Source organism: Polyodon spathula, chromosome 4 (assembly GCF_017654505.1).
Source record: "Polyodon spathula isolate WHYD16114869_AA chromosome 4, ASM1765450v1, whole genome shotgun sequence".
NCBI classification, from domain to species: domain Eukaryota; kingdom Metazoa; phylum Chordata; class Actinopteri; order Acipenseriformes; family Polyodontidae; genus Polyodon; species Polyodon spathula.
This window is the reverse complement of record NC_054537.1, coordinates 80,624,507-80,645,003: the sequence shown is the minus strand read 5'-3', so window position 1 is coordinate 80,645,003 and position 20,497 is coordinate 80,624,507. Positions and strand designations below refer to the sequence as shown.

General features: G+C 38.2%; 1 protein-coding gene across 1 annotated transcript; it reads right to left on the bottom strand.

Moving 5' to 3' along the window:
• Window positions 1-5,074: 5,074 nt before the first annotated feature.
• Window positions 5,075-20,053, bottom strand: LOC121314922 (low-density lipoprotein receptor-related protein 12-like). The gene is made up of 7 exons (XM_041248676.1): window positions 18,888-20,053; window positions 13,480-13,536; window positions 11,921-12,056; window positions 11,011-11,213; window positions 9,085-10,186; window positions 7,454-7,586; window positions 5,075-6,835 (listed from the first exon to the last, which is right to left on the bottom strand). Exons 1-7 carry the CDS (start codon window positions 18,967-18,969, stop codon window positions 5,966-5,968), a joined length of 2,583 nt encoding a protein of 860 aa, XP_041104610.1. The 5' UTR covers window positions 18,970-20,053; the 3' UTR covers window positions 5,075-5,965.
• Between the last annotated feature and the right edge of the window lie 444 nt (window positions 20,054-20,497).

The window sequence follows — 20,497 nt, the reverse complement described above, 5'->3', positions numbered from 1 at the left end:
CAGGTTTGATCATGCACCACAATAAGAGCAAGCCTCTAATACACTGTCTCAAAAAAAAAAGAACATACAGTAAAACAACAAGAATCTAATTATGTAAGTTTAGTATTTAAATAAATATCACAGTTATCATGGCCAGAGTATAAATAATAAAAAGCTACATAATAAAATGACACAGCTATAACCATGCTTATAAGGGAGCTCAAATCATATTAGTGTAAACTTGATATGCTTTGAATTTGCTGGGGGGTTTTACCCCTGCTGTGCAAACATCAGCAGTTTCTTCAGAGAGCTAGCCCAGATTCTATAAGAATTTAAGCACAGCTTTTATTAAATACATCTGATATTCCTGCAGCAAACACACAAGAGTCTTTTTTGCAGGTTAACTTCTTGCAAGCGATCGTTATAATACAATAATGTTTTAAGTTTTAACTGGAGCAGTTTTGCCTGTGTGTGCAAATGTGTGGAAGAACAGCTGCAATTCTTCCAAGGTTCAAAATGTACTTGGTTAATTAAGGCTATAAAATGTCTTGCAAATACAAAACATAAATGGTGGGTAAAACCAAAGCATGCCTGTCTTGAACGTTTTGTAAGGCATTTAACCATTTCTATTTTATCAATGATTCTTGACATTGCTGCATTAAAAACTATGACCAAGTTTTTTTTTTACCTTTAAAATGTTATTCCTATTTCAGCAATCAGTACACCTTCCTAAAAAAAACACTGAATAAAATCAATTCTATCTATATCATTATGTCATTACATCATCTACATTTTAGGTATGTCAGCATCCCTTATTTAGGTTAAATTAGCTTTTCTTGTACAAAGTCAGTGGAACAGAAGGGCTTTCTCATGTTCTGCTAGCACAGAACAAATGGAAGCTGACACAAATCACAGACTGGCATGCTAAAAAAAACATTCAAATACACATTGACTGGAAGTGAAAAAACTTTCAGTAGGTATGTGTGGCAGGAGAAATGGCAGTGGAGTCTGTCTTCATGCACCGGGGGCTAGGAATCCATGTGAAAGTTCCAAGAATGTGACCTTAATTGATTGCCCAGCCCCAAACTCTGTATATAGAAAGAGCTCTATTTCATTTACTAGTGGCTGCCCACCAGGGAGGATGCATAAAAGAGTCACTGTCCGAGCTACACTGTTCAAAAAGGTGCTGAAAAGAGTGCAGAACTATCCGGGTGCTGAAGCTGGACAAAGAGCCTGTAACTATGGGAAGAAGCTCGCCTGATGACCCCGACGTGAAACTCCACGACTTTTTTCTGTTGTTTTGTTTTGCTTTTGTATAGCAGTTTTGATTTGTGTTCTTCTTTGCACTTACCTTTGTTTTCTGTATGAAGATTAGGCAAGGCAGATTTTCCCTGCAAAATCTGTCAAATAAATTCACTAATAAAGATAAGACCTTGTTGCCTTTATTTCTACACCCACACCCCTGTGACACTTGGTGTCAGTAGTGTGATAAACTTTACTCCCAGATTTTCCAGGAGCCTAAAAAAGGACGACAAGGTTAACAGAACATGTGTGAAGAGAGCGAGTATGGCAGGCCATCCTGGAGCTGCAGCAACAAGAAGCCCAGGTGATCACCGCCATGACAGTGGCTCAAGCGGAAGACTGAGATGTCATGAAGCAACTTCTTCAGCAAGTTGACTCAACTGCATCTGCTCCCCAGGCTACAACCCCTTGGGCTCACATTAAGATCCTTTCAGATGATGATTTCTAACCATTTTTGAGAAAACAGCACAAAGCTGTGATTGGCCCGAGGATCAGTGGGCCATCCGGTTGGGTCCCCTGTTAACTGGTGAGACTCAAGCGGCTTGTCTTACCCTGGGGGAATGAGGAAGCATTGGTTTCCACCTCAGTTAAAGCTAGTATCCTCGATCACCTAGGGCTCTCTGAGGATGGGTACCGGAAGAAATTGAGGAGCCTGACCTTTACTGAAGGGCTCCGTCCATGGTCCTTTGCCCAAAAGGTTAAGGATACCTGTTTCTGTTGGCTCTGACCGGAGAAAAGAACAGCCATGGAGGTGGCAGAGCAGGTTGTGATTGAACATTCAGGGCCTCTTTGCCAGGATGGCTCTTTGGCTATAACAGCACCGGCCCATGACTATCGCAGAGGCGACCTGATTGGCTGAGGAACATCTGGAGGCGGTGGACCCAAGTACAAACTCCGGAACATATTCAGACCGGTGTGAACCTGAGGCTCAAAAGTCAACTTTTCTCACAGCATCACGTTCCCCACAGTTCAGATGCCGCCAAGCCTCCAGACTGCAGGAACCTGTGGGGCCTACATCCCTGGGTTCCCCTTCGGGAACCCTGGGGCCCAGGAAGCACTCCAAGTTTGCCCCGCTACATCCAATAACTTAAATTTAGATTCTGTGAACAGACCAGTCTTGGTGATATACTGGTGTGCACCCCAGCCTTGCACAGAAGCGTCCATTTCAACCTTTCAAAATAGGAGCTGTGAGATAATCTCTAAGACACTGCTGCTTTGTAACTACCAAGCAATGCTGGTAAAGTATTACCTTTTTGGATCAGGGATTTCCCCACATACAGTAGCCCCGCTTAGCCTGGCAAACTGTTATACTTGAGAAATGGAATCCATTAGCCCATACTAAGCTCTGAAGCATGTGAATGGATACTGGCCACAGTGAAAACTGTGTTGAACAGTTGTCTGAGCATCAATAAACTTGTCTTCTTACTGTGTCCAATTCAATGACTAGGAAGTCTAGGCTTTGGCAAGAAATCAAGCATATTTACACTGATATGTGTTTAACATACCATAGAAGTGAACCATCTGCACTAGTGTGATTGATTCCCATTAAGATTTTTTTCTGATTACATTTTTCAATAAAAAATCATGCAAATCCCTAGTTTTCATATACACAAAAAAATACATTGAAAAATAACATATGTTTTAACACAGGTGGTTATTTGCTTAATGATTGTTCTTCAACTCCATTTCTCCAAGCTATTTCATACACTTCTGCAAGAGAAAAAGAAAAAGAAAACCCCCCAAAAAACTTAAGGGTTATGAAAGTAGCTAGCTCAAATGTACCTACTTCAAAACCATGAGCACATCAAAGCCAATATGGTACACTGTTCTGTACTTGTGATTTGTTAAAAGAGAAATGATTGAATCTCGGAGTTATCTGACTTTGTGACCTCAGAAACTAGGTTCTAAAAATGACAACTACAGATAATAAAGAATAGGGAAAATGTTTATTATGATCATTAGGGGTATTAGTATTTTAGGTCAAGGACTTCTTATTTTAGACAAGGGATATCTTATCCCCTGTGGAAGATGCATGTCCCTGGCAAGATTATAAGTTCTCTACAATACCTGTGTGTGCAAACAAGCCTGACTCTGTGATGACTCACATATTAAGTTGTGGCTTACGACTGGTTTTATCTTGAATGCGATCAGACTTTGCATCAGCAGAGTGGGACTGTATGGTAAAGATAAAAAAAAAAAATCAACGTAAAGGAAGGGAAGTAAGCTTGAGCCCTCTTAAGGTGTCGTGGGCTAGCTGCCAAAACACTATGGATGTAAGGTGCCCACTTGAAGACCCCAGACAAGTACCCTACTCAGCTCACTCCAGACGGTTGTCGTGCTGAAGCGCTAGGGGGGCTGTACTGTGGTTGATCCCTTGAACCAGCACTGCAGCCGTTGTGTGCTGATACACCATGTTGGCAAAATAGGCCAATCCCTGAAGCCAGCATTACACTTCAGCCTTCAACACCAGGCAGAAGAATATCTACATCATTAGAGGGAAAGAAACGCAGATGGATCACCTTAGTTTATAGTAAAATAAGCTATGTCTTAGTTGGTGCTTATCTTGGCGAGAGCAGAGTTCAGTATCAGTTTAACACCTACCCTCATGTCATAGAAATCAAACTTTGCCTGGACATTTAAAACAATACATCTCTCAATATGCTTTCCAAGTATTCAGGGTTATTTTCAGGGCAATGTCCCCCTCTGCTGTTCAACATGTGTTTAACTCTCACTCTACCAACAAGATTTTTTTTAAAATATTATTAGTTAAGTTCAAGAATTAAAATACTTTATTGTGGAGCAAATGTAACAGGGCATTTAAGCCAAAATGTAACTTGATACATTTTTGTAAAAGGATACAAGATACAACTTCTGATAAATGGAGTCAAGTGCCTTTAGTTGTTAGTTGTGTAACAGCTTTAATTTCCTTTTTTTTTCATTTTGGCAGAAAGACCTTGAGAAAGTTGGTCAATGGAAAACAAGTGTAATGAATGACAATTATATATATATATATATATATATATATATATATATATATATATATATATATATATATATATATAATATCATTAAGGGAGCATGGTGGTTTAAATTGGTTTTGTTTTTTTACTAAAACAACATTAAACTCTGATTCAGCATGCTCAGTAAAATATGCGCCAAACTGAGTTTATTCATCAAAAACACTTAAACGCTGGTCCAAAACCTTGCAGCAATGGGGTCCCACACAACAATATCTGTATCCGAGCCTTTGGCAATTGTTCCTTTCCTGGGATAAAGGTTAATGCTGCATTGGTGCTGGTGACAGGTACAAATAGATTTTCCAAGACTGACCATTTGACCCTTTAACAATTAATTATAATGGTCTCAAGTAGAAATTTGAAATGTCATTTTTGCAATGTTGGTTGTTAAATAAAATGTTGTCAGGTCAGGTGAGTGGCACAGTTTCTGTTGTTTCACATGCTTCGTTACATCTTTATACTTGTTGCAGGGTTATTTTAACTGTCTTGTGAATTCTTTGAGCTGAGAGAAATCAGAAAGCATGAAATCTGTATCCATTATTAGGAATATAGGAATACTATAGTATGTACATACAGTTGTAGACAAAAGTTTTCTAGGAATTCTAGGACCATTCCTTTGCTTTTGTGGATGAGGAAAAAAAAAAAAGGTTACAAGAAGTAGATGTCTACAATTATTTATTTCAGCAATTGTTTTTGCAAAACTCCAAAAATGCTAATTCAAAAGTATTCTAAGGAAACAGCAGAAGCTTTTTTTTTTTTTTCAGTAAACACTTTAATGACAGCATATCACAACAAATGCACAAGACAATTTGCAACATGCTTCCCAAAAGACAAATAAATACATATACAATCACATGTTCAGTACCAAAACATTTAGTTTACAAAAAATAATGAAGTAATAAATAACACTAACAGCTGTGGATTAGACATTATAGAGTTTGCAAACCGTTCCTTTCCACTCTGTCCAATTGAATAATTTAGCCTTACTAATTAAAATCAAAAGCTTTTGTAATTAGCCGAGTACCAATGGGGAGTGGGGGTGCGATCACAGATCTCAATCTCCTTAAACATAGTACCAATAAAATGGTAAGCCAGTGTCCTTGTTTGTAAATTCCCCTTTAAGGATAGATGGTATCTTTTAAAGAAATGCCTGAAGCCATATTAATATAATAAATTTAATTCATTCAATTTTGAAGATTAGGAATCACAATGTTTCAGCTTTTAATCATAGTTTAGACATCAGGTTATTTTACTGTCAGTGTGGGACCTCTTGGGTTCTTATTTATGCCTTTTCTAAAATGTGTGAGGTTGCATTAAATATTTTGCTGATTTTGCTATGTATAAAAATATTCAGAAGTGCAGTCTTCAAAAGATATAATTTTATCACTCCATGGAGTAAGATGACAACTGGCACAGTAACATTTATATTGTTTTAAAAGAGAACTTGATTTTTTTTTTTTCTTAAAATAAAATTAACTTAAAAAGATCCACTTTTGGGGAGCACTTGGGCTGTATTATAAACTGCATGCAGCTTCTGCACAGCTGTTTTAGAGCGGCATTATCTTAAAAGCTAAGATAAAAATAAATAAATAAAAAAAAAATAAATAAAAAAATAAAGCATTAAACAGATTCCTAAAATTGTAGCGTACCTATATTAAATATAGTACCTAACAAAGCAGCAATGCTTCATCATCACTCGTTTCACTTTTTACAATTGCTTCCAAGCATGCATCAGGTATCTGAGCAGTATGAACTACACCACAGTGTTCACAAGGCCCATCCCTGCTAGGTGGCCTTGCTCTGTGTAATGTAGCAGCATTAGGGTGGATAGGCCCCTGCCCATGTTGTTCTGAGGCAAGTTCAAGTAAAGGCCTAGAACAGTCGTTCAAGTCAATGTCTGATGCTGCATCAGAAACAGGAATCAACAGTTCCACGTCGTCGTCTTCATCTCTTCTACCGTTCCCGTGATCAAGCTGCCGTAAAGGGCTTTGGTTCGGGTTTGTTGAGCAGGATCTTCTGAGAGAGAAGCTTACCCATCGAAGACTTTGAGTCATACGACTGAATGCATTGGTTAGTTGTTGTCTACCTGGGCCGAGAGAGGGGGGTTCAACAGTTCCAACTTCTCTTGCATTGCCTGTGTTGTTCCTGCTTGCCTGCCGGGGTGTTGCACTTCGGGACGGTGCTACTGTAACCTCCACTGCGGTCGTTGGTGGGGTCTTCTGAGGTAGCAAAGCAGAGACTCCCCTGAATGCAACTGGGATGTCCTGCCTCTCACTCCCTGCGTCAGTGTCGTCAGAATCAAGGGGAAGAAGACTTTCGTGTGCACCAGTTCTTTCAGGCTCTCTGGCTGTGCAGTTTTCAGCAGTGCCATCCTCTGCATCACCAGAGACTAAAGCCAGGGAACCAGAGCGTTGAGACCCTGTGAAATTGAAGAGGCGTCTCCAAATGTTCCTGCTTCTCCCAGTCGTTGGAAGTCTGATTGAAGTAAATCCAAGCTGGGAACGTACTGCTAGTCTGAGGTTTTCCAACACTGATGCCTGGAAAATTAAGGAAAAAGGTCAAATTTAACTTTCTAACCACATGGACTCAAATCTTCAACACCCTAAAAACCATTACTACTATAAAACATGAATGCTTTTGTTCAAGTTTATATTAAACTTACATGGAATGCTTGTAGCAAACCGCATAGAAAAAAAAAAAGTAATAAGCAGTTCTCACAGACATGTAAATGGCCAGCACATTTACAACAAGTGCTTTCCACAAATAGCCAAATCTCTTTAAAGGCAGGGTTATTCATCACAAATACTCCTTTGCAAGACAAACTGAAGAATCATTCTGGTTCACAGATGCAAAAGATACTGATACTCCCTAGACAATAGGGAACCTAAAAGTCCAACACAATATTCTTCCCTCCTTCAGGCCAACAGGTTGTGGCTTGTAAAGTAGCTGGAGGTGTTTACACAAAATACACTAAGGTCCAGAAATATATTTTAAAAAAGTGTATCAGTAACACACTGCACATATATGCATCCACGGATGTAAAGTCTCAATTTATATCCAGATGTAAATAATAAAAAAATAAGAAAAATCATAGGCTAAATCATGTCCTTACCAAGTTACATAGTACAGTATTCAACCCAGGGACTTCTACTGACCTGGCTTGCTGAGCACACTGGGAAATCTTCCACTGGCGGGATCAAACCTTGTGCAATCAGTTGGCCGTAGGAGGGGGGTGCCTCCCTTCTTAGCAACTCTGCCTCAACCCTTGACAGTTGGGTTTCAAATGACCTGAATGTAGACAATAACAAATAAGTGATACAAACAAGTCTAAGCCAGAAACCATTTGTTTTAATGTAACCCACTGAATTATTAAATGGGGTTTCAATTAAAAAGGGTGCTTCTGTCTCAGGCAACCCTCACGGTATATCAAATGATTATTGTCAACTGCGAAAAAAGCTGCTGAAGAATTGTACATTTAGACTAAACATTGGTTCTCAAACACATAACATACTGCAGATGGTTTTATTTAGTTGTACCATTAAATCTGATTCATATCCTCCCTGTCCCACCACAACTACCATACAAACAAACACAACTACACTCAACACATTGGATACAATTTGAAAAAGGAAATCATTTTCTTCTAACCCACAAAATGTTTTTAATTTCAGAGCATCAGGGTAATACTTATGATGTCACTGTTCATTTCAAATTAATGGTCTGTGAAAGTGGGATCTGATGACTATATGCAACCCCAGAAGATGTTTCTACATTTTTCACTTAAACAGGTCATTTTTTTCTGTCCAGCTCTTTAGCTTTTTTTCTGCTCTTTCAGTTCAATTTAGAAAAATAAACACGGAGAGAAAACTATTTCATAGTGGACCTTTCATAGTGGACCACCATCACAAATTGCTTTACAGAGGTAGGCTGTGAACTGTGCGTTATATGCAAAGTCGTTTGCAATAGGGCATTAATTTAACCCTTTGCGGTCTTATGCCGGACCAGGTCCGACTTTACAATTTTTCCTTTCCAGTCAGATGTCGGATCTGGTTATAGTCGTTTTTTCTCCGGAAAAAGCCAAGAAAACCTTTCAATGGCCAAGTGAAACCAATAGGAGCCGAAAAAAGGGGCATATCTGATCAATCCACATACCCTCTGCAGCAGAGATAACACGGACACAAACAAAGAAGAGAGCTGCTTCCGCATCCAGCGCGCAAAGAATATTGCAGACGTTTGCAGAGGTTTTTGAAATGTTACAGTAATAAAAGAATGACTTGGATCGAATTATTGAGGAGTTTGGTGATAAAACGAGTGATCAGGAAAGGATTTATCAGTTTACATGACTAAGAGGTATGTGAAGAGGTGGGGCTTGACTAGAGATGTAGTACTGAGTGTCCTTTGCTATGCAGTGCCTTTTAAACCTGTTTTACTCTGAAAAAGAATATTTTAAACAACACGTGTAATATAAACAGCGCATGTGAAAGTAAATTGGACATGACAAGCGCTGAATAAATGGACCCCTAAGGGTTAACTTCTCACCCACAGGAGGTTAAGTGACTTGCTCAGCGTCACACAGTGAGTCAGTCTGTCGCAGAGGTGAGATTTGAACTGGTGACCTTCAGGTTACAAGCCCTGGACTTTAACTACTGGACCACACTACCTCCTTGATCATTCTCAAGAAAAGTGGTTGTAGGTTGCTTAAAATGCTGATACCCAAGCGGTCCCAGGAGAAACTCACTAAAAATAAACAAATAATGTGAAGATACAGTACGGTTCTTCTACCCACCTTCGCTCAAACATCCTCAGCGAATAAAGTTTGCATGTGCACCCGAGCGCTATAACAAGGAGCAGACCACAGATGAGACTCCCAATAACAGCTGCAGTGATCACCCGGGTTGGGACAATCACCGGACAGTTCTCTTCATCGCTGCCGTCTCCACAGTCATCCTGAGAGTCGCAGACCCAGCTTTCGAAAACACACCGGTTGTTTTTGCAGTGGAAGTTGCCTGGCTGGCAGAAGAAGCAGTTCTTCTCATCAGAGCCATTGGGACAGCGGTTTTGGTAGTTACAGCGCTCTGAGCGGAGGTAGCAGATCCCGTTCCTGGTGCATGGAAACTCATCCTTTTGGCATGTGCTGCAGTTCACCTCATCCCTGCCATTGGGACAGTGCCAGTAGCCATCGCATCGCTGCTGCTCTGTGTAACAGCCCCAATTGCCCCCACATGGGATCTCCCATGGCAAGCAAAAACCTTCCACCTGGTAGGTGGCATTAAACCCACGAGCTGCATTGATCTTATCCACATAGAAGTGAATCCGGATTTGCCCAGAGGAAGAGATGACTGTAACCGGTGCTCGAGAGTCAAATGCCGTCAGGACACGCAGAAGCTTATGGGGATGCTCTTCCAGACCATCATACACTTTAACATAGTCCCCATAGCCTGTACCATCAAGCTTGAAATCCGTAAAGTGCAAAATGACCTTACGTTGATCGCCTGTGTCGATAATCCAGGTGCAGTTGCTCCCAGGTGGGTAGAAGTCAGGATAATTGGGAGAGTTGAAGGTACCGTAGAAGTTTCTGAGCCACTCCCCACATGTTGGAACGTCACAGTCAATCTCATCTGCCAAATCTTGGCAGTCAATGTTGGCATCACACTTAAGGGATTCTGGAAGGCAAGTGTAAACTCTGGTGTAGCGTGAAAGACACTGGAACTGGTTAAATGCACAAGGCTCAAAAAAGTAGGCAGTAGTGGGGTTGGACTGCAAACATAGCTCTTCATCCGAGTTGTCTCCACATTCATCCATTGTGTTGCATTTCCAAGTCTCAGGGATGCATTTCCCATTTGCACAGTGAAACTGATCCCAGTCACAGCTGGGCTCCTGAGGTTTTCCTAAAATTGAGGAAAAAGAAGTAGTTTATTAGCATTTCTCTTTCAGCAGCAAAACTGCAATCCGGTTTTCACCATGCAAAAGATTTGGCAGCAGGTTGCATAAGATCCATGAACACACTGTTGTTCTATAAATTATTTGATACAAAGAGGTTGTTCAAACCAACAATGAAAACAAGTAAAGGACATGAGAGTTTGCATTTGTTAGGTCTTTATCATAGAAACCAAAGTCACACAATCAAAATAAGCCTGCCAAATTAGGTTACAGGTGAAGGTTGCTGAGGGATACCATTGAAGTAGGAGAGGGATTTACAAAAAAAACAAAAAAAAAACAGCTAGTCTCACTGGGATGCTTAATAGTAATAACAAGAAGAAAAAGAAAAGATTAAGAAAAGAGGTAACATCGCTGCTGTGTCCTATGAAAATAATTTAAAAACAACAATCTTTAGTGCTCAGTTAAAGGTGTATTTTTTTAAATCATGCAGCTGCAAAGGGTTATAATCTCTAAGGAGTAAACTTTTTTGTTCTAAGGGGCTAAATGATTAAGTGGTTACAGGTCAGGATTCCCAAATGTTAATTTCTGTTAATAGTCTTCATTTTGTTCCATTTCAAATGAGAGTAAAACTAAAAAGTGAAAAGCATGCATCTTCTCAATTGGCACTTTATCGTGAAAGGCCTGAATCATGCACAAGTTCCTTACTACGATAACACTCACCCTGTACTTATTTATTCATTAGATCTTCATTTTAATTAGATGACTCATGCAACAATTCTTAGTTTACATGGGCAGTCCACTGACACAGATGCTCTCCTGCAATAATAAATACCTGTTATGTAAGAAAGCCTAAAGCCTTTCCCAGTCTCACTATCATCTGAATGAAATTTGATCCACACATGGTCCTGGGAAGAGATGTAAGGTGCTGGAATTGAGGAGCCACAAGCCCGATAGCCATCAAGGGTTTTGTAAGTTCCAATAGAGATCCAATCAGAGCTGCATCTGTGAGCGCTCTGAATTTCAAAATCCTGAAAACTGAACAAATAAGGAGAGAGAGATTAGTCTACATTTACAGTTAACCTGAAAGAATCCCTCCTTATTAACCAAAGGCAAACTGTTCCTGGAACCGTGTTTCATGAAACAGAATCCAGTTTTGGACACACGGAAACATCCAGCACATACCAGCAAACATTGTTTGTACAGGGCTACTCCAAGAAACACAAAACACATACATAAGACGACGTGCTTTCTCTACTGGTAACTCAACTACATTACTATCAGTCCCAAAAGACAGGTTGCAACTCTGGTAATTGAAAATAAAGCTTATGTAAAAGATCTCTGATACTGAAGTAGGAAAATAAAGTTGAAAAAGTGATGTAAACATGAGCCCATGTTGAATATATAAGCACTAGTATTGCCTGCTAAATGTATCTGTATAAGAGAAATACAATTTGTTTCCTGAATTATAACTGCTATAAGCAGTAGGAGCAGGATCAGGGCCTACATCAATCAGTTATATAGGAGCAAGTACATACAAAAGGGTGGAGAAAGCTTGTGTCAACTTGCAAACCAACTGCACATCTGGTTAAGGTGGTGTACTTTTTGAAAAAGCAGCGTTCAAAGGAAGTCTATATTAAAACAGACAAGACACCAAGGAATTCTATTCAATTGCAAGTTGAAAATGATTGTGGGGAATGCAGTTCTCATTTCTAGACAGACAGAGGAGACAGGGCAGGGGTTACCTGATAGTTATGATTTCACCCGGGTTAGTTCTAATATACCAACTGCAGTTGATTCTATCTGGATATTCAAATGGCCACCCAGGGCTGGTGATGATTCCACTCGGTGCCCTGATTTGCTCTGGAACATCTCCACAGGCTGCAATTATAATATTAAAAGCACCACATTAAGAGTTCGGAAGTATATACATTTTAGTTTAGATGATTTTTTTGAAGCACCGGTGATTGAAATGACAGAAAATGGGATTGCTCCAAACCTGTTCCAGGATTTATCTGTTGCTAACCCAACATTGTATATTATACTGATTTTCAAATGCTCATACAGTATCAACAAAAAATGTACCGGTTTTGTCTTGCTATATATGTATACAGTGGTAGTCATGGCCAGCTATACATATAAAGCATGGCACGCTGGGCTGCACAATAAAATCGAGGTCAATGCAATTTGCAGTTTAGCTAACCTGTCCTCCATTTGCAGCACACTTTACTACTGAATTAATATTTACCAGCAGGTGTCACCCTAAAAGATCAGGTTGCTGTAGAAGGTTATAAGTTAATCACACAGCTGAACTAAATCCAACAAAATATAGTACAGTAGATGTGGACCAATGCACAGAAAGTTAACGTTAAATTTCCCAAATACTGACCTTAATTACAAACATACAAATAACCTAACATTTCAAACAGTTTGGCAAACAAGGTATGTTCAATACGCTGTAGCACAGTGCTTTATCGTTATTATAATTATTGACATTGACAGACAAACCTGCTTTTTCTTTGAACAGAGTAGCTATACCAGTTACTACAATATACTACTAATAATGTTATGAAAAATAAATGTTCCAAAATTATCCACTTGCTTGGACTAACATTAATACAATTGCTAATCCCAACAGCAAGGTACCAAAAATTGAATAGATCACTGGGATCTTAAGTTAAACTAGATCAAGTATAGTACTGACTGCAGTGTACTAAACCAGACCCTTGTGGTCACAAAAAAATATTCACATTAAGTTTACATTATCCAGCAATAATGTATAGGCCTAATTTTAATAAACAAATTAGTATTTTTTTTTAAAACTTTACATTTCTCTTGGTAGATTGTGAGGGGAATTTGTTTTAAAAGAATAGGAATATTGTTTTAGCTTTGGACCTTTATAGTGTAGTTAACCCATAACAATAAAACTATGTTGCAGCTATAGATATTAAAACCTTAATACATTATTGTTGGTTAAACATTTAAATAGCAATTCACCCTAAAAAAAAAAAGCACTGAAGTTTGGCCAGGATAACTAATTTTTTTTTTTTTTTTTTTTTTTTTTTTTTTAATGCATTTTTATCTGAATATAAGAAATTGATGGTGCATTTCATTTTACACATTTTCAGTCTCAACAGACAGAACTATTATCCTGCTATGTGTTCACCTTTTCAAGGGTATTCTCAAGGACACACCGGTCAGAATGCAAATGTGTCCTCTTGTGTAATAACTGCTGTAACTCAGTATTTGCCACGCGAAGTCATGCATGAAATTTAAACCTTGAAGATCAGTAAAAATGACTTACCACTGGAAATCCCTGAAACATATACATTTTCATTGTGCTCTGCTTGAACCACATTTCCTAAAATAAAATAAAAAAAAAACATTTAAATAAAATATGATATCCTAGTCAACGGTCATACTAAAATTGGAAGAGAAAAAAGTCATGCATATATTAAAAAAAAAAAAAAAAAAAAAAAGCAGTGATGCGAGTAACACTAAAGAATTCGGCAAGTGGTAGAATATGTACTCCTGTTTAATGTCACTCAAAAAACCTGGCAAATCAAACCAAATTCCACCAATTCAGAAAAAACACAGCATAAGGCATGTTTCATTTAATCAATGACGCTTGCTCTACAAAAGTTACAGAAGAGTAAATAGTAAATGTTGTTTCTGGTGTGTTAATTCTACTTGATTCACTGATACGAGACAAAATAAACAATTTATTTAGCGAGAGAATTTGCATTTGTTCGTAACGTGACCCGTTTTCCACAGAAACCTGTTTTTGTCAACTGCCAGACATTTTATATATAAAGCATCAATTTTGTAAGTGCCAGAAGCTGTAGAATTTTTTTTTTTTGTGGCTTTAATGGATATACATTTTTTTGTACAATACAAATGGGTCAGTCCATGTCAAATCAATCATTTCAGGAAGGTTTTTGGCCTGACCTCTTCCAAATTTGGTTAGATGCTGAAGTTCACACCATCTTCTAAGTTTGTACCAAAAATCAGCCTGGGGTCTTGATGGGATCATGAGGAATTCACTCATTGCATTGCCTGACCCATGACAGCGTTGCTGTCCATTTATTTGTGAAAAAGGCTCCATATCCGAAAACAAAGATTGAGGTGAACTATATGTTTTACTTCTCGGATGGTGCTCCTTCGCAGTACAAGAACCGAAAAATTTAATCAACCTTGCAGATCACCAGCAAGACTTCGAAATGCCACATGAATGGCACTAAGCCATAGGAAAGGGCCCTGCAATGGCACTGGTGGAACCGTTAAGCAGCTTGCAGCAAAAGCAGGCCTTCAGAGGTCAAATGATCCAATCCTCACCCCAAGAGCTAGGGATGCTCTCCCTGGCATCTTCCCAGTACATCACAATAGATGAAGTTAACACCAAGGAGAAAATCTTGCAAGCTTGGCTCAATGCATCAGTGACGATAACTGGAACACACCAGTTCCATTCCTTCTGTCCAGTTGCTGGAGCCCTCTCAATTGACTGTGAGGGATTACTCTGCCCAAGATGTGGGACAATCTGTGAAAGTTAGCAGCCTGAGAGAGCTTATCCTAATGGAAGATATTGCAAACTATGTTGTCTAAGAATACAACAGCAAATGGTGGCTGGCTCTGTCTGCCAGAAAGTGACGAGGTCCGAGTCAAGTTTTTGCAACCTGCTGGATCAGGACAAAGTTTTACATTCCCAATGCATCCAGACATCTTGGTTGTGGAACGAGACCAAATCCTCTTGTTGGTGCCCTCCAACACGACAACAGAAAGAATCTGCAAGTTGCCAGAGAAAGAACTGCAGAAGCCAACAACAGTGCTCAAGGTCATCAACTTAGTCAATATCGACTGTAATAATGTTGCAAGTTTTGCCATTCATGTGAACTTAACTCATCACATCAGCCTTTCCACTATGTGTATGAGTCATAACCATTCACATCCCATACTGTGCCAATGTTATTACATTATTAAAAGCACAGGTTAAGCAAGTTGTTTTTCTTTTCAAACCATTCCTAAATGTATCACCCATGAAACTACAATGACACAATGTAATGCGTGAATACCTCTTGATCACACCAAGATCCCAGGCTGATTTTTGGAACAAATTTAGAGGCTGGTGTGAACTTCAGTATCCAACCTTGATTTTGGTCATCAATGACGGGGCTGACAGTCCAAGGGGGGTCGAATTTCAACAATTCACGGTCAAAGGTCAGAACTGTTTTTGATTTTAAATACAGCACAGAGAGCTTTTCAGAATTTTTTTTTACTGTAGCATTAACAATACAAAAGTTATTGGCACTTATGTCATTGGTCTGATCTTGGAGCCATTTCGGGTCAAATATTTAGTGACCTCTAGCATAAAAACCACTTGAGCTAGAGCCGTGCAACTAGGGGAAATCTTATATCTCTATGGCACCATCCCTGCCAAACAGCAACAAAATCTGTGAACATTTGGTTTCGAGGGTGGTTAACCTGACATGGACTGACCCAAATGTAAAAGTGCAACTAACTGCTCCAAAATGCTCCTGTACAAGTTTTAAATGCACACTTTAATGTACATTGTATGCAACAAGGTTCCAAAGTGAAAACACAAACATGTAAAGTGAACAATTTCCACAGTTCCTAGGATATTTATTTCAATTATTAAACTGTAAAACCAGTACGACACTAAGGAAGTTCACATTTTGGAAAAGAAAGTCACAGTACAACTCAATTATTAAAACAGTAAGTTACAACAATAACATTCCAATGGCCTGGGAAGCAGCTTGTCAAGATATTCATCCTCTGTAAAGTCCTTACTTTACTTCCTAAGAGGGTATTTCTTTTGCTTTGCCAGTGCCGGGGCTGTATCGCAAGAACATTAAACTGACCGGTACCAGTTAAAGGAAGAAGGTACTATAGTACTATGCAAATTATCCTGACACTGCACTTTTAGCAAATAGATTACAAAGAATGCTGTCTTTAAATCTTTTTAGGTAAGTTTCCTATTTGTCTCTGTACAAAAACAAAAGGAAAATAATATGCTCAGCAAGTTTCATTACTAATGGGTGTACAGAAAGCCCGACAAACAGCCTCCGTATTCCCCAAGATTACTTTTGTTTACTTTAAAAAGGTAAGGTACATTTGTATTCCTTTATAAAACTTCCTGTAATATAGAAGTGCATACACCTCACAAAACTCATATGGCAGTAATATACATCCCCTGCCACAAATGTAAATTCTAAATGGATCATGATGTGTACAGTATGTAGAGAATACTGTAGACTGGAACAGGACATGGACATTAACAGTTTATAGTTCAATACAGATGGACACCTCATTTTATCCCCAGAATCTAATATGCTAAATAACGTATGCAAAGTAAAAAAAACAGGTGTTTCATCACAACTGGATAAATGGTAAATCTTGTTAGGTGACTTGCGCTATTGCTAAACAATTTGGAGCAGTTCACGTCTTGAACACAAGGGAAAAATAAGTGTCACAAAGCATCTTGTTTGTCTTAAGGACCAGACCCATTACTCAAGGCATAAGGTAGTGGCAAGCCCTGTAACACCTAGAAAGTCAACATACAACAATGGTCTCCAGATTCCAAGATCAAAATACAGACAGTTTTTATTCACAAATTGGCATTAAGAACAGTGCAAGTAACAACATGGCATTAGTAATGTTAACAGGCTGGTAGGTTTTAAGTGCTCCTTAATCTGCTTATTAAAGCACTGCTATCCATCAAAACAATGAACTTGTGAAAGATCGATTAGGTCACAGCAGCATTATAGTAAATGACAACCTGAAGTGTCACGAGGCTGCAGTGTCTGGGTATTGTGGATACAAATACAGATTTATGAAGAGCCCTTAAAAGTGTGTATTTCAAGAGCACTATAGTGCATTATGCAAGGTGGAATGTACTGTTTGGACACTGTACCAAGGGGCCTTGTTGGGTCTGTACAGGACCACCAACAAACTTTGAGAGGGTGCAAAAGTCAATAAAGGTTTCAATAGTAGGTGCCAGCCAGGCAATACTGTAACATTACTGAAATCGGTGCATATATTAAAGGGAGAGTCACCAAGGCAGTCTGTTCCCTAATTATGGAGCTGTTGTGTTTCTACATTTGCATAGATAATATGCTGCATGGTGAGCCAATAAAAATGTAATTTAAGCACAGCTCCTCCTGCTGTGGCTTCCTATACAGCACAGCTATTCATAAAGCAATACAGAAACCGAACACACTTTCAAACAAAGCCTTCTACTTATAACTGGTGTTGACAAATTACATTGGAAAATCTCAGTAGAATAATGAAACATTCTATGCCTAATGTAGAGCCATCTAAATGACACAGAAATAACATGGGGCAAAGGAAACCCTGAACATAATATGGAAATTTACTGTGATCGTTCTGTTCTCAAAAATGAAGAATTTTCCTAGGGTTGCAATACACTGACATATTAAAGTGAAACCCTAGCTAGCTGTACTTGGAGAACCCTAAAGAAAAAAAAAAGTATTAAATACATAATTAGTTTCTTGTAGTGATAAATAGATACAAAATGTGTATTTGTTATGTCCATTGGAGATGCAAATTAATGCGAATACTAATGCCTCTGAACACAAACTACAAAGGTTCATACAAAATATGCCATTGTTTAACTGTGGTATCAAAGTGAGTTTGGCATAAAGATGGTTGTTGCACTGTGAAAAAAAAAAAAAAACACTTGTGATTCTTAGGGTAAAGTACTGTACTCAGTATTGAACATCTAACATTTGGAAAGAAGGGGCAGCACTAGAAAGAGTAGGCCTGCTTTTCAGGGCACGTTTTCCATCAAGATAAATGTGAACAGTAGGGCCCACATCTGACAGCTTATCACAAACAGAAAACTGGGTTGTACATTATCTTGCCATTGTTAAACATCTTCAAAGCTCTACATATGGTTCTGAAACCGTTTATGATAAGTCTTACAGTAGCAGTCAATTTGTTATTAGATTTTGGTGGCCATTACAAATACCGTAAGCAACACAAGGGCAGACACACTGAAATTATCCTTTACTAGTTTATAAACCTCAAAAGAAGGAAGCAAGTCTTTTTCCAGTGGCAAATAAAACATGCAAGTATCATAAGTGTTATAACTTTTGAAGCATGATTACATAATACAGTTGATATACTTAGCTATTCATATAATCAACATGGCAAACATGGACATTTTTATCACTTTAGATGTGTAAATTTCTACAGTGTGAAATTATGTCCTGTAACAATTTCTCACATACTGTATGTAGGCTGTAACAATCAGGGTGTTGTGGTACAATGGTTCCATCTTCGTGGAAATTCCAGTAATTTAGTCATTACAATAGCCAGAGTAGACTACAGTACATGTGGAAATAATTTTTATGTACAGTTCATTAATGCACTTGAACCCCAAAGTCTTGGTGTTTACTACATAACTGGAATTGATTTTCTTTGTCATTAGGCAATTACTTATTTATTTTAATTATCTAGCAGCACACCAACATTTAAAACTGCCTTCTCGTTTATCAACAAAATAACCAAATGGAAATACTGTCAGTTTAACCCATACAACATATTAAAGTTACAATTAAATGTACAAGAATGATGTAACCCAATTAGAACTGATACTTCAGTAAAGTGTTAGCATATTTGCTTCACTGGATACCAAAAACAATTTACAATAAAAACAAATTATAATTAACTTACCCAAAAGGCTGAAACTGATGATGAAGTGGACGTATTTCCCAACCAAGAGAGCAAATTTATTTGAGACTAAACTGCAGGCCATAGCAATTGATGGAGAAAGACTTGTGAATCACATCTATTTTGAATACACTTGTTAAAATTTATTTTGAATGAAAAAAAAAAAGTATTTAGTTCTAGAAATACGTTTTATTACTCAAATTAATACCAAATCATCAAACAAGGATCTGGGCTAAACAAAACTTGTAACAATGGATTCTATTCTATCGTGTCGATGTCGACTCGACCAAGCGCTATTTTTTTCTACAGCATGTGTAGGGTACACCTAACGCGGCCAAGTCACGACCAGTTTCACTTTTGTCATTAATCTCCAGCATGAAACAAATAAAAGTCCCTTGTATGTACCGTAAACTATAGTTACGTTAAAAGAAAACAAACAAATAAATAAATAAATAAATAAATAAATAAATAAAACTAGTTAAATGCAAGTTTACAGTTCGCTTTAGGTTACTCAAAAGACACACTGCAATATCAATGTTGATCTTCCAAGACTACCTCTATGTTCCACTAAAAAGAAAAATGCAACAGTGTTACCAGGACTGAAATAACAATGAAACATTAAAAATAATTAAAAAAAATAAAAAATAAAAAAAAAGCTTTACCGACACTGTCCTGTCATTCATATTAGCATATCCAGCACAGTGAAGACAAAAGATGTCCCCCTCACCATACTCCTCTTTCGTTTGGAAAATCAACTTAAGTCATTTACATTTAAACGTCGTGGCTAAAAAAATTAAAACATGTTAAATCTGACGCTTAAAACCAAGCCCTTGCCTAGAAAACCTTGCAAATAGTTTTTATTTTTACTGTCCAATGTATTTTACGCCCACGATTTCGGTTACTATGCATTTAGCATTGCCATTAATTGAGCAACAATAACACGAACAAGGCAACCTCCCCCATTATATTAAAAAATATTGTAGTTACACCTTAACCGAGTCCGCTTTTCACACCCTGAGTGTTCGTAAATAAATCACTGCGCTACTGCGTTCTAGTTTTTATTTCCAGACTAAAATGTACGACTATATTGCTCAGGCCCTGAACAGCTGAAACTAAAACTATGGCTGTGTATGTTGTTACAGCCGGGTCCCAGCAGTTCCCTCCGTCTTTCTCTCTCTTTTTTGTGTCTCTCTTTCACCGAGGGTGAAAGTTCGCCAGATAGGCGTACGTCAGAGCAGCTCCTACACAGACATTTTGGTTTGTGTCCGTTGTAGAATGAACTCTGGCTTATCTAAATATAACATAGACCAGATAAATAAATACTGTAATTAATGCATTTTTCTCTTAACTGTCAGAACAAACTCCAGGGCAGTTTTTTTTTTCTACTGTACTTAACTCATTGCTTCACAAAGATTTAAATCAAGACTTTGTTTATATAACTAGAATGAAGAAGGTGTTTTGTTCTTAAAGGTGCTTGGGACTCCGAGTAATATAACCCATGCACACATTATAAAAATGTCTGAAATTCAGAAAACAGCTACCTGGCAATCACATCAAGCATTACTGCTGAAAGTGTTTCAGCTCAAAGATTTGTGGGGTGATACAATTGTTGT

Coding starts and splice junctions, on each gene's coding strand:
- LOC121314922 (XM_041248676.1), bottom strand. CDS start 18,969: ATGGCCTGCAGTTTAGTCTCAAATAAATTTGCTCTCTTGGTTGGGAAA. Junction 12,057..13,479: donor TGTTTCAGGGATTTCCAGTG/GTAAGTCATTTT, acceptor TTATAATTGCAG/CCTGTGGAGATGTTCCAGAG. Junction 6,836..7,453: donor CAGTGTGCTCAGCAAGCCAG/GTCAGTAGAAGT, acceptor TTAATTTTCCAG/GCATCAGTGTTGGAAAACCT.